Source organism: Poecilia mexicana, unplaced genomic scaffold (genome assembly GCF_051168715.1).
Source record: "Poecilia mexicana isolate PSO_F unplaced genomic scaffold, ASM5116871v1 scaffold_10, whole genome shotgun sequence".
NCBI lineage: Eukaryota > Metazoa > Chordata > Actinopteri > Cyprinodontiformes > Poeciliidae > Poecilia > Poecilia mexicana.
In genome coordinates, this window is record NW_028263379.1 from 24,885,668 (window position 1) to 24,900,114 (window position 14,447).

General features: G+C 38.6%; 2 protein-coding genes across 2 annotated transcripts in view; one reads left to right on the forward strand and one right to left on the reverse strand.

Moving 5' to 3' along the window:
• Nucleotides 1-14,447, forward strand: part of ctnna1 (catenin (cadherin-associated protein), alpha 1) — a 71,588-nt gene that overhangs the window by 23,322 nt on the left and 33,819 nt on the right. The window contains exons 8-9 of the mRNA XM_014997043.2: nt 10,028-10,108; nt 10,400-10,552. Of these exons, the coding sequence (XP_014852529.1) occupies nt 10,028-10,108; nt 10,400-10,552 (234 nt within the window). The remainder of the gene's footprint in view (nt 1-10,027; nt 10,109-10,399; nt 10,553-14,447) is intronic.
• lrrtm2 (leucine rich repeat transmembrane neuronal 2) lies at nt 3,512-6,634 on the reverse strand. The gene is made up of 2 exons (XM_088009600.1): nt 6,571-6,634; nt 3,512-5,148 (listed from the first exon to the last, which is right to left on the reverse strand). The coding sequence occupies exons 1-2, from the start codon at nt 6,632-6,634 to the stop codon at nt 3,512-3,514; spliced, it is 1,701 nt and encodes a 566-aa protein (XP_087865726.1).

Below are 14,447 nucleotides of genomic sequence, written 5' to 3' on the forward strand. Positions count from 1 at the left end.
TATAATCAGACGACTGGTGAATGTAAGATTCACCAAAACATTAGACACATTCAAACGTGGTTACGATAGAGCAGACTCTTATATGATTACAAACTAATTTCTATAGGAACAAATTGTCTTTTGTCCTAATTTGCACCCCAAAATTGAAATGAAGTTTCAGGATGGAAAATTAGGGTTTTGTAATAAGATGGGGGCATACTAATTAAAGGGGAAAAAGTCTTTCTTGTGTAACTGAAGTTATTCAAATTAATTTCCATTAATTTTAATGGAATAGACAGCTTCACCAGGGTATTATGAGGCTCACCTGAACATGCACCTTCACTGAACCCCCATAACTAGTTTGCTTCACATTGATTGAAGCTGTTGCTGGTATTTTCTACAGCTTTTCTAAGTCAATGTTTAAAATAACAGCAATATTGCGCGATACAATATGAATCTACATAAATGTACACCTCAATATATGAAGACAAATTTATTTGACTTGTTTAAAATGTCCTTTGTAATGTCACTGGTAAATGTATGCTATTTGTGTAATTTTAAGAGGATAATTACATCTTTCATCAGTCAGCATCCAGTTATTTAAAAACTCTTAGCCAACATTTAACTAAAGCAGTAGTTCAAATAACTTGTGGGTGCCTTCTGGCCATATATATATTTTTATTTTTTGCATTTTTTTTTCCATGTAACCTTGAGCTACTTCAACTTGATGAAATCAATATTATATACTAAGTAAATATGTAGATGGATGGCTGGACACAGAGACATAAATATTGATAGATGATCACCGTTATTGGCCATTGCTGCAATATTAATATCTGTAGCGGCCCAACTTTTATTACTGGTGCAGCCAAAGATATAACGATGTACATTAATTCTAAAATTGTGTAATGGATTGACTTGAAAGAAAGACCAAACCAAGATGTCAGCGTACATCAGTTTGCAAACGATTTGCAAACAATTATAACCATTTTATTTAAAAAATATATGTTTTGAAGGGACAATGTTTTTTTTTGTTGTTTTTTTTTTCCAGTTTGGCACATCTTATCCACTATACAGATATGAAATTGTACATATTACAATACAAAAGGAAAATGGGAAGAGAAAAGCATTCAGTTATGCACAAAGAGTTTGGATATGAGTAGGGATTCTTTTAGTTTTTTTTTTTTTTTTTTTTTTTTTTTCCCCCATTTCAGCGATTTTCAGCAGGGAGATCTAGAGGATGACGAGAGGAAACAAAACAGTTTACAAAGAGCCAAAGTGCAAAGGGATGCATAATTCTACAAATTTTGTGGATTTTCAGTCACTTGGTACAATTGTAGTCTTAAACAGTAAAATGTCAATGTCATGATTGCCATAACTCATAGAATTTAATTTACTTTTGTATTAATCAGAAAATGGGGTCTCATAACGTTTACTGAATGAAACTGAGAAGTGTTTTACTGAAAGTTAGACTTTTGAGCATGCAAGGTCAGAAGGGCAGCAGTAAAAGCGGTGCGAAGCTAGAGGGTAAACTTGAAATTAGAAAGGGAATTACTTGGCTTTGGGGGAAAAAATGGTTTTAAGTAAAAATGTAAAAAGTTTTTGGTTTACTTACACAGTTTGTGTTTGATGGCATGAGAATTTTTTAGAGACGCACTTATACAAATGTGTTTTATGTAAAAGCCTGAAGCCAAATTTCCATAACCTAGGAGACAAACCCACAAATAATACCTTCTGCCTCGGCCTAAATAGAGAAATGCTCTCTTTCTTGTCATATGGTACATCTTTCTTAAAGGTGCTGTGGAATTGAGCAATGCCTCATTGTGGAGTGATATGAAATCAAAAGCTGCTCTGTTGTGCGTTTAAAGCACAAGCAATTATAATAATCCCATTTTATAATTAAGTTGTTTTAAACTTAAGTTATCTACCAATTTGTGCCCTCTTTTCATCCTGTCAATTCATCTCAATCCCACTTACTTTCACCCTGCCCCCACTCTTGAATCGAACATGAAGTGCGAAGCTGCAGCAGCGGCTTCAGACTGATGCTAATGCACATCTTCTCTCTGCTGCATACAAATGTGTCCTCACCATAGCCTGCTGTTTGCTTATCACTGGATCTCAATTTGCCTAGAGTATTGAGCACAGTTTAGCTCAACACTTGTTAGTCCAAACAGGAGAACTGATATATTTGTTGAATGTGAATCCATTTTTCAGACTGCAAGTTACAATTTTATTGATGCTGTTGTATAAAATAAAACAAGTTTAGGGGAGTTGTTGGTGTTATCTCACAAATGATGACAAACAACTACATTTTACTGATGGAAGAGCTAGATGTTGCTGGTTCACTGGTGTGGGACACAGAATATTAAGATTCTTTTTTCCTTGCCTTAATTGGCTCAATCTTGAACCCGTCAGTCCTGATTAGAGTGTAAACGCAAGAGGGTGGGCTTCTGGGAGAGGTTTTTATTTTCAGCATAAAATGTTCTGGCATTTGCTCTGTTCATTGCCCTTTCACTTGCTACTCGCATATCACGTAAATCTAGAAATTGATCCTGTTATGGCAAATCAGCATATTGTACTTAATTAAATTAAGCCCCAAAAATATTATGGTCACAGTTTGTATGGCCTTTACAAAATGTGTAATCCATATACAAATAATTGTACATTAAAGGTTTTTTATGTCTGTCAAATGTGAAGTTGACATCCAAGATGGTTTTTGCTTCCTTTAAAGAAGGGTAAATTGGATATTAACCATAGTTGAACACATTGTGATGTGTCCCAAAGGTTAAGGGTTTATTTCTAATAGCTGAATGTGAGCCCAAATGCAGAATGCCTTCTGTTGGCTGCAAATCAGGATTTTTGAGCACATGTCTGACAAAAAGAAAATCATCCAATTAATATAATTGAACATTTTAAATTCTTTGTGTAGAGTTGCAGCTGCAATTTATGAAAAAAACAGATTAGCTGGTTTAAGGTTGTTGGTTAAATTGATATCACTGATTTGGAGAATGTAATGTTTTTTCAGGTTTCTACTCTCAAACAATTGAGTATTATTAGTAAGAACCTTCTTAATTTCAGTGCCTCTGATGAATTTGGGAAACAATATTTTAAATGTGTATTTTTTTTTTTAACCGTTTGGAAAACAAAAAACAAAACATTACAAAATCACATCCCTTCTCTTTAGGTACTTTGTTAGCAAAGGGCTGTATGACCCTCTTAATTAAGCTGTGCTGCAAAATATAGACAATGTAGAGACAAATCTCACAGTTTACAATTTTCTTATTTAAAATGATTGCCCCTGGCTGATATGAACAACCTTTCTTTCATAGAAAAATAAAATTGTGACTATCTCCACATAGTTTCTTTACTGTCCAGTCTCTGTCTTTGTAGCATTCGATATTGATCATGTTTTCAAATGTCACTTGTAGAAATTAGGCTTTTTACAGAAACCAGAAACAAATTAAAGAAGCAAACCCTGTTTGTTCTGAAATGGTCAAATGACGAACCTTATGGTCTAGGAATAAATAGGAGTTCATACTTCACACTCTTTGTAAGGCAGTTGCTGACATTTGCACTGCCCATAGCCATTGATGATGACGAGAGCCCCTTCTTCATGGCTGGGCTCGTACTCATTATAGGGTACCTGTGTGGCTAGGTCTGCCATTGGCTGTCGCTGCTGGGTCCTCATCTGTCTGCGGTTCTGAATAGCAGAACAGTGGCGTATCCTCCGCAGGGTGGGGGGGCAGCACTTTCGTGAGATATACACAACAAAAATTATGAAAAAGAAAGAAAAGAGGAGGGCCATAGTTCCAATGATGACCCTGTGAGTCATGACAGTGTTGTCCATAGCTAAGAAATCATCTGTTACAGCTGCCTCTTCCAGCAAAGCAGTAGTTGCTTCAGCAGTGCTTGGTGTTTGTGTTGTGGTTGTGGTGGTTGTGAGTGTGGTAAAGCTCCCAAAATCCTCTGCATAGTCCTGTGTGGGGGTTGGCTGCATAATTCCAAACAAAGAGCTTGTGATCTCAGCAGCCGTAGTAGTGTCTGTGGTTGTACTGATGGTCTGAATGACCGGTGCTGAAAAATTCTGGCAAAGCTGGAATCCATAGACGGCGTCAAGTATCTCCTCCCCTTGGGCATATTCGGGACTATGGCAGACAATGGAATGTTCCCACCTTCCCTTGAAGGCGCTCAACCATGTGGCCAAAGAGCAAATCCTTTTGGTACATTCCCAAAGGTTGCTGGACAGTCCAATTGTACTCAAAGACTGCCACATATCCAAGACTTGGGGCTCCAAGCTGCTTAGTTTGTTGTTATCCAGTAGCAAAATTTTTAAATTTGGCAGCGTTTGAAACACGTCAGGTGTCAGGACACGGATTTCGTTTCCTGTGAGGTCCAGCTTCTCTAAAGTGGTCCAGGTCCACTCCATGCCACACGTGACATTGTTGATCTTATTCCACTGGAGATAGAGAAACTGGAGGGCAACGAGACGAGGGAAATGGGCCAAGTTAATCTTGGTCAGCTGATTGTGCTCCAAGTGGAGCTCTTTGAGTTTAATGAGCCCAGCAAATCCATTTCGGGCAAGGCTCCGAAGACGGTTGCTGCTCAGGCCCAGATATTCCAGGTTGCGGCAGTCCCAAAACGCTCTCACAGGTGTAGTGCGAAGTAAATTTGAGCGGAGGTGAAGTATCTGGAGCTTCCTAAGTCCATGAAACAGTTCTGGCTCCAATGATGTCATCTGATTGAATGAAAGGTCCAGGATCTGAAGGTTGATGAGGTGGATGAAGGTTGTGTTGGGCAACTTGGTGATACGATTGGAGCTCAGGTTGAGGTCCTTCAGTTTATAGAGCCCTTGAAAGGCATCCTCTTGTACCGTGGTGATCTGGTTGTGGTCTAGATGTAGCCAGGTGAGCTGGCTGAAACCATAGAACTGATCAGGGGAGAGTTCAGTGATGCTGTTGTGGCGTAGCGACAACCCCAAGGCGCCCTTGTCCACACCATCTGGTGGTGCCGTAAGCTCCTGGGTGTCGCAGTAGAACTGCAGGTCCTCACAGCGGCATTTTTGAGGGCAGGTTGTGCATGATGCAGGAGACAGCAGACACGCTAGGAGCATACTGATCACACTCAGAGCCACTGGTGCAGGTCCCACCAATGGCCACCTTGAATGGAAACCTGGGTCGGTTCAAAGAAAACAAAATGAACTTTTGGGGCGGGAAAGCTAATCTCTGCAGAGCACCTATTATTAATTCAGATGAGAAATGGTGCCAATTTTCTCCATCTTTTCTTTCCGGACCTTTAGCAGGCAAGACATTTTACATTTGCAACTTTACTAAATGCACACGAGCATGTCGCCCTCAATCATAGCTTTAAAGAGGACATAATATGATGAGGAATATACTTATCAATTACACGTGACCTGCTGTTGGTTCTCTTGCTTCTAAAATTAGGCTACCCTGCTCTGTTTTTTTGTGCTGTAATAATTAAATTCAAATTTACTGTTAAGAATCAAAAAACGTTTCCCCAGATTTCTACAGAAATATTTGAGAACAACAAATTTTATTTTCTAAGACGCATCTTCCTAACTTATGTCAGTGAAGAGCAGAGAATTGGAGGGTGGTGGGGTGGTATTGCAGTACATAAATGAAGCAGAAGAGCTTTTAGTTCTCAACCTTTCGCTCTTTACTTGTATTTCCTATTCATGACCAGAGCTGCCATATAAAAGACTAACTTACCCATTCTTTTGTGTACATCGGAGGCTGCATTCAACTGTCCTTTTCCAAAGACTCTTGGAGCAACGGGATGGAAGAAAAATCCAAAGGGAAAAAGCCCTTTTGAGTAAACACAAAAGGAATCGGCTTCTTTTGAAATAAAGCAATTCTGAGCCCACCCGATTGAAACAAAATGTAAAATTCCATGTCCTAAGATGTTTATTCCTTGTGTTTTTGCCAGAGTCCCCTAAAATCCAAGCACAAAGAAGAAATAAATCTTTTCTCCTTCAGCCCACAAATCCTTGATAGAAATGTATATAATATATTTATCAAGTTAATCAGTTAGATCCAGAGTGACTCCAGTCAGCAGCTCCCTCTTCTTCTTTCTCTTCTTTTTCTTTTACCCCTTTGATTTCCTTCCACTGCAGTGATGATGTCTGTGACGTTTTAATTGAAAATCAAATGTTTTTCTTTCATGGCTCTGGTCGTCCAAGCCTAACTTGTTGATGGCAGGCAGAGATCTTGCGTCTGACGCCGGCTCGGTCTCGGCAGAGCCTCTGCAGAGCTGTGAGCGGAGCCCTCATCCGCTAGCTGAGACGCAGAGAGAGGGAAAAAAAAGCAGAGCGGGGAGTCGGGGATGTTATTCTGTGCTTTTTTGTTGCAGCCACTCTCTGCTGCAGAGTGGTGGCAGCCTGGCGTCGATCATTACCGCTGTTTCTCTCTCTCCCGCATTTTCTCTCTCCCACACACGCGCAGCCTCTCACTCTGCTGCTCAGTCACTTGCTCCCTGCCTCATGCACAGTTCTTGTGCACCTTAGTCTTCCTCCACCTCCCTCTTGCTTCCCCTTTCCCTCCCACTGGCTCGTCACCATCAGAATATTGATACCTTGAACGTGTTGCCGCAGCTTGCCGTTGAAATTAACCACAGCTGTAAATCTCAGCCTCTCCATGCTGTTGTTCTACTAGCAGCGAATATGTGGTAGAATAACCCATGTGTAGTCAAAGTTTTGGCTGAAAGAGCATGACTGACAATGTACTGCATTGCCTCATATATAATACATTCCCTCTTATTGTAGTCGTCATTTTCATATCTTGCCCTGTCCTTTCCTTCCACTCCTGCTATGTAATGCATGCACAGCTGCTGAGTGGAGTAACTAAAACTTGCTTTCTAAAGGTTACAGAAAAGGCTGAATGTTCTGTTGTTATGCACAGTCTGGGGCCAGGTCACGGGAAAACAATATGTAGGACTTTTCATATAAATTTGACATTAGCAGTGTAGTCTAAATGTGAATTCTCTTTGCAAGAGCCTTTTCCAGTAAAGAGGGCACTTTTCTGGGACCATTATTTAAGTAGTTTTGTCTCCACTTTAGGAACCAGGGCCAAATCAGATTAGAAATTTACCCCAGAAACCAATCTCCTTTGATTGACCTAGAGAAAAAGGGGAATGGGGCTACAACGTTTTCCTGGGTAATAATTTCTAGCTTTTACCCTACAATTTTTATCCCTTGAGTTCATATTTTCGGTCAATGTTTGTATTATACAACAGGAGAAACTGGCATTTTTCTTTGCCATTTTAAACCAAGTCACTACTGTTTGAATATTGATGTTTTACAGGGCTGGAATTGAAATGTGCTAACACAGTTCTCTAATCTTGATGGAAATAGTCATGAAATAAATGAAGCATGGACATTTGCTTTGAGCTGAAGGAACAAAGAGTAAACACTCTTGAACAGCATTAGTCATGTCTTGGGATTTACATCTGTAATTGTTAGGCTTAAAGACAGTTTAAGCTGTTTTCTGATGCAAATTTCAAATTTGACTACTTCAGTAGTTGATGTTCATTTAGTGCAACTTTTTCAGGTCAAAATCTGAGAAAATGTCCTCTTTTTAGAGAAATTTTATTGCTGTTGTAATGTATAGCCACTGTAAATGGTGAAAGAATCATTTAGTATGTCTCTCTCACATACTTGCATATTACTCTTCCATAGCAGCAACACTCCTGCAGCTGGACTGACCCTCCCAGCAGAAGTGAATGTAATTTACCTTTACAACTTAGACAAGAAACAAAGGGTAGAATAAAAACCCGAATATTTTATTAAAAATGTTACAAGATTTATTTTTATTCAATCGTTGTCTAATTTGCTCCATTAGTTCTCATATCTTGAAACTAAACGCCAATCAGGCAAGTGACTTGCCTGCATTTCCCGCTAACTTAGGGTCCCTTGCCGGGTGTAAGGTGAGTATGTGAGGAAAAGCGTAGACGTTTTGGGGTTATTCATCTTTTTTTTTTTTGACGTTGGAGATGAATTGTACAAGGGAGAATTATGTTAAAATCCCATGAGACTTAAGATGTTATTCAATAAAACTAAGGTTGTCTAGCTCGAATAATTTGACCTGTTTTTGTTGGAGAGAATATGACTAACTGGAGTGTTATAAAAGATGTGGAGAAGAAACTGCTGCTACAATAAGCACCTGAAGATCTCTGGACCCTCTGGCAGAGATATGAAATATAGGCTAGGCATGGATGGAACAGGATTGAAATGGTAGGTGTAAAGCAGGCTAAACCTCTTTGCAGCACTGCATCCAGAGAACACAAAATCATGGAGGATTTGTGCTCTTGGCTCTCTCTGGTTCCCAACTATCTGCATCCCGCCCACCCAATAGGCAGAGGGCAGCGGGGGGAGAGAGAGGAGGTCAGTCCCACCACTATCCATGGTGTTAGTTGCACTTGATTTCAGCAATATAAGGGGGATGAAATGCCTAGAGCTTCACGAGTCGTTTGCCTTTTCCTCTGCAGGCTTTTTTTTATGATGTTTTTCAGAATGGGTGCATCTCATGCTCAGCTCCTCAGCCTCCCTCCATCTCTCCATGTTTCTTGAAAGTTTTACATTTTGAGGTTATGCTTGAGCGAGTTGTAGAATGTGACTGAGCATTTCTTTGCTCTCAGTGGGGAGTTGTGGTTAGGACCGACTGCTGTGCAGCACTTTGTGGTGTGACTACTGCCTATAATGTTTAAATGTTACTGTACATAATTTACACAGCCAACCAGCTGCACTTAATTGTTACTTTTTATTCAACATACATGCCCTGTTGATGGTATGAAGAGCTGCGCATGCGGGGTAAACTGGGGATGTTTTTAGAGGATTTATAGTGTCTTTTTTTTTTTTTTTTTTTTCCAATCCAAAGCTTTCTATGTGTAATCAAACAATAACCATCTTCATACAAGTCTAAATTCATGATTTTTCCTTGTTCTAGTTGTGATTTTCTTTCTTTTTTTGAAGTACTTTTCCCATCTCAAAGATGTGAAAACCCAGGGCTCAGCCTGTAATGTTTCACAGGAAGAGCACATTATTTTCAAAATGTTGCCATGATTGCAATGCTGCAAAGCTTTCCAAACCAGTGTTGTATTATGCCTCACCATAGAAATGGTGACTCTCGAGCCACATCTTTCCACGTCTTTTTAAGCCACACCCAGCTTCCCTTTAATTGGATGCGAGGTCCGGTCCGAAAGGGGCCACTTTGGTGTCACTCCATAACAATTTGCTGCCGGAATCTTAGTACCTGTGAAGCAAGTAACATTTACATACCAATTACAACAAGGAGCAAGCCTGAACCGTGGAATGTGAACATGTAATCACATTACACTGCAACACTCACAATCTGGCTGATTGCATTAATACACAAATAAATAATTACAGCAGGTGGTTGCAGGTTAAATGAAAGAAGAAATATTTCCTTGGTTGATTGCTGCTGGTGTTCTCCTTCATATCCAGCTGAATTCTTTTACTCAAAAGCTTGCTCTCGGTGTGAAGTTCTGGCATTTTCCTGACAGTTTATTGGCTAATGTGGTGGTTTTTGCTGCAGGGGGACATTTCTGTGTACATTACATAAAATAAAGAACACCAACTTTGCTTAGAGTAGGACAACCTCTTCATTCTGAACCACTTTTTTATATATGGCAGCCCTCTACATTTAGATGTTTATTGAACGACGGAGGGAAGGATTCACCAGCCGATTTATGTGGAGTATGTTTGTTACAAGTTAAATAATATGTCACATCTTTTATCTGTCAAAAGAAAGTTACAAAAGTCAATAAAAGCAGGGATTTCTTCTTCCAAAAATGATTTATTATTTATGTAGTGTGTCCTATAAAAGAAACTCTTCAGGTTGAATTTTTGTCGACCTAGGTGTCTTTGAACACGATGCGCAAGATTCATCACAACGCATCAGTTTAATTAAATCCCTGAGTGTTTTAACATCTGTCTAGTGCATGTCCCTTGCAAAATGGATCCACGGTTAACGCTGCCATCTAATGCTCAGCATTTCCTTCTTTTATGTTTCAGGCAGGAAGAAAAGACAAGAGCGACGCTCTGAACACAGCCATCGACAGGATGACAAAGAAGACCAGAGATCTTCGCCGACAGGTATGTTGTTGCAAGCTTTTGTCTCTTCAGCTCTCGTAAAACCTTTTTGTTTTTGTGCTCAATGAACTGTTCAGATCAAAAGACATTGTCATCAAATATCTTAGGTTTGGTTTTTTTAAATATTTAAAAAAAAAAAGTATAAATGTAATATTAAATTAAGGATATTTCAAACTGATTTTCTTTTTCAGTCTCTAGACGTTTTTCTGTGTAACTAGGATATTAATATCCATGTAGAAATATGCAGGTGGCATTGTTTGTAACGCCTTTGTTGCGTTTTCTGTTGGTTTCCAGCTGCGTAAAGCCGTGATGGACCACGTCTCTGACTCTTTCCTGGAGACCAATGTTCCCCTTCTCGTCCTGATTGAAGCTGCCAAGAATGGCAACGAGAAGGAAGTAAAGGAGTATGCTCAGGTGTTTCGTGAGCATGCCAACAAGTTGATTGAGGTAATTAAGAACATTTACTTTAATATATGTTTGGTATATTTGATTTTCGTTAACATTTTTGACTTACGGCAGAATTGAAGAATCCACTTGCAAATGTTATATTGCATAAATGGGAACAATAGTTTCTCTTTACTGTGTTGAGATGTTGTCACTCATTCTGCTCTCCCTGTACTGTGCTATCAGTTTACATGATGATCAAAGATCAATCAGCTGTAATCTGTGTATCTGCTGTACTCCACTTCAAAGTCAACAAAAATCAGTGAGGTGAAATAATGTAAAGATTTATTTCTTTATACAAACCTCTGAATGCTCACTGGTAGCACATGCAACCATAGCTTACAGGGGTGGTGAAATGGATTTATCAGTTTATATCTGTCATTAAACGCTAATTAGTGGTAATTACCTTTAATGTGAGTGCTGTTGTTGCAGTTGATGTTAAACAGATCAGAGTTGCCAGGGGATCCTGATGCTGATCATTACTCCCTTCATCAGACCTAGAATGTCTAGACATCGGATAGATATCTATTAATTTCTACCTCTGCTCATGGGTCACAGGCAGCACATGCAAACTTGTAATTAACTGCATCTGCATAGCAAATTTAAACATGTTATTCCAGTTGAAACACAGTTTATGCATTGGCTTTCATTTACGTTGACATCCATCTTTAGAAAGGTTGCACAGAGATACTGCTTGGCTGCAACAGCTGTCTTCGCTGAAAAGTTGATATTTAATGCATTTGTTCAGATCTCGTTTTGACATGTTTTCTAATGCCTCTGCTGGAGAAAGAGTTGCTAACTTTTAAGTAACTCATCCCCTTGAATGACTGGCTGTAAGTACTGGCTAAATCACTAAATTCAGTCGAGGCAAGGCAGTGTTCTCATTCGCCAGGGGAACCCGCTGAAGCGTTGCAGGGAAAACGGGACCGCACTGGGGTGTAAACCCTTAAGTAGCTCCTAAAGGCCTGAGTGTCATGAGCTTGACATTGGAGAACTTTTTAATGCTTGTTCTTCTTCTGCAGGCTCATTGAAACAGACTGAACAGTCAGTGTGTAGATTTAGTACTGTGATGCTGTATAAACGAAGTTAACTTCTTATTTTTTTTATTTTGGTGAAAATAGATGCTATTCATTCCTATTCTTCAGTTAAATGGGACATTGGCATTTCTATATAGCATGCATCAAAATATTCAAGGTCTGAACAATGAATCTGAGGAGCAGGATCAAAAATGCTAATGGAGCTGGGCTCCCTTGTAATCGTAACAGCTTTATCTTTCACATTACGTTACAGTCTGTTGTATTAATGTTGCTTCTAAAGTTGAACATAATTGATATTTTTAATTTTCAGAAGACTAATAAAAAAAAAACATAAAAAAACAATAAGACTTATCCAGATTTTACAGGTCTTACTAAACGTTTACTGTATTACAACCTGGATTATTTGCATGATAATAAGCATGACTTAGTCTGTGAACAATATTGTTTCTGTTCAGCAGTCAATGTTTTAAGTTTATCCATGCATATACCCAAAAGGCTTTTCTTCAGTGTTTTGAGGTTAATCTTCATGTTCAGTTTTTGTTTAGCTAACATTTTGGATATTTTTAGTAAGTTGTAATGGGTTTTAGCACAAACTAATTTGTGGCCAAACCAAAAGTCATAAACTTGTTTTCATCTGACTGCCTTTTGAGTACATGTGTTTTGATATCTCTTTCTTGGAGGAGGAAGATGAGCAACATTATTCAGCTTCTGAGAATTTGTAATCCAGTTTTATTAGTTTATTCAATCCCCTCAATAGTTTACCTGCTGCCAAAAGAAGTCGTTGAATGCTGCTAAAATTTGTTTTGTTTTCTTTGATTCACAAATTGTGTCTTCCAATCTGGTTGTTTATTAAATGTCAATATAATTGGCACCGACTAGTGGTCCTTATAGAAACCCACTGATCAAAAGTTTTTGGGTATTTGATTATTTAGAGCCAGGTGGGCGATGTTCTTATCCATAGAATGCATTAGTGAAACAAATACCCCGTGCTCAAACTATTTCAACAAAAACCTTTAAGTATCTTTCTGAAGTTACTGAGAAATTAGTGTTACCTTGAAATACCCTGACTGGAAGTTGCAGTCAATCCTCTGGTCAGCAAGGTTTATTACAATTAACATAACCTGGAGGTTGTCTTTTTTTTTATCTTTATAGTAGTACGTTTGGTTCTTCATCATCCAGAGAAGGAATTTGCAATAAAAGCAAAACCCACTGTTTATTTCTTGGACTAACCTGAACTGGGGTCTGTTTTTATGAATAGTGCAACTGCAGGCTACCCAAGGGAAAGTGGCTTGTTGGTTCACACATTGTACAGCTACATTATGAGTGACCCATATTCAGAGAATGAAGGAAAAAAGAAATGGATTCATTTTACTACGCCCCAAGCTTTCTGGATCTCTGGCAAGCCATCATAACAAAGCAATTTAGTTGCATAGGTTAGTTTCAACTAAACCTTTTTGTATATAACTATTCGCTTGTATCCAATGAGCGCAAGAGCAAAATAAAGGTAAAAACATAGAAGGATCTAAAGTGTTGCCATGGACCAGAATAGGATGGTATGTCTCCCAGTGGAAAATGCTTTAATCTACAAGCCCGTTAATAAATTACTGAATTTCTGCTTTTTGATAGGAAAATTTTCACCCAATCCTTATTTCTTGCTTGTTTGTATGTAAACATTCTGAGTCGGATATATTCAGAAAAGGGGAATTTTAAGTATTTAAAAGGAATGTAGCGTTTCATCTAACACTGAGAAAACTGGCTCCACTTTTACCAGCTAAAAGAAGTACTCACACATTTTGTGAAAACCTATATCTCCTTTTGGTTTGTACATTGAAAGCCTTTAGTAGTTCACAAGTTAGGAGGCATGCAAGCTTTATCATAAGATGCAATTGGAGCCTATTGAGCATTCAACTTATATTAGTTATGTTTTGTTTTTTCTTAACTTCTGGTGAAATAATTTCTACTTGTACACTTGGTTAGTTAAAATACATTTGGAAAAAAAATCTTACAAAGCTTTCAGGAACCAGAAATACTGCATGGCTTTATAAACATATTGCTGTAACTTGAATAAATAAAAATTATTTGCATGCGATAATGAAGTACATCGACTCGCTAATCTCTCCTATGACATTTAAAATGGTTTGTTGCAACGTCGCAGGTAGAGCTGTGCTGGTTAACCTGACGGATGAATCGGCCTGTCTGGGTGCTTTCCCAGCAGCTCTGTTGGTATTTATCAAAGAATAAATACACACTTCAGACAGAATAAAGAATAAATACACGTCCCATGCAGCGCCATTTTTTCCCCTTTTCTAACCAATCTTTCACCTCTAGTTGAGGATAGAGGGTTCACCCTGTGGTCTCTGCATGTCTTCCGATGTTGCTGTAGAGTACGTTGCTATCAATGTTTCAGTACTTCACCAATGCAGCTGAATAAGCACTTCACATCAGAAAGATTGCTCGAGACATTTAAGGTGAGGAAGCATTTTGAGGAAACGGAAGATATTTCATCATCTAATTCAGTTTTCCACTTCTCTAGCCACAGGCATTCTGCTTGTTTTATCTTCCACAAAATTAGAGATTCTTTATGGCAATTTGATTACCAAGTAGCAACCTGCCACAATACTGTTCATCCTTTCAGTTACACAGTTACTTTAATGCAGCTTTAGATTTGTATCACTTCTTAAAGTTGTGTCTATTCAAAAAGTTTTTGATTAAGAAGTGATTTTTTTGTTTTCCTCTCACAAACCTGATTGTTTTTTTTTTTGTTTTTTTTGGCGGGGGGTTCTCTATATTGTGTGACCCTGATGAGAGCAAGGAAATTGACTGAAAATAACTCCAGCTTTGGTGCACTCATGATTTTTTTT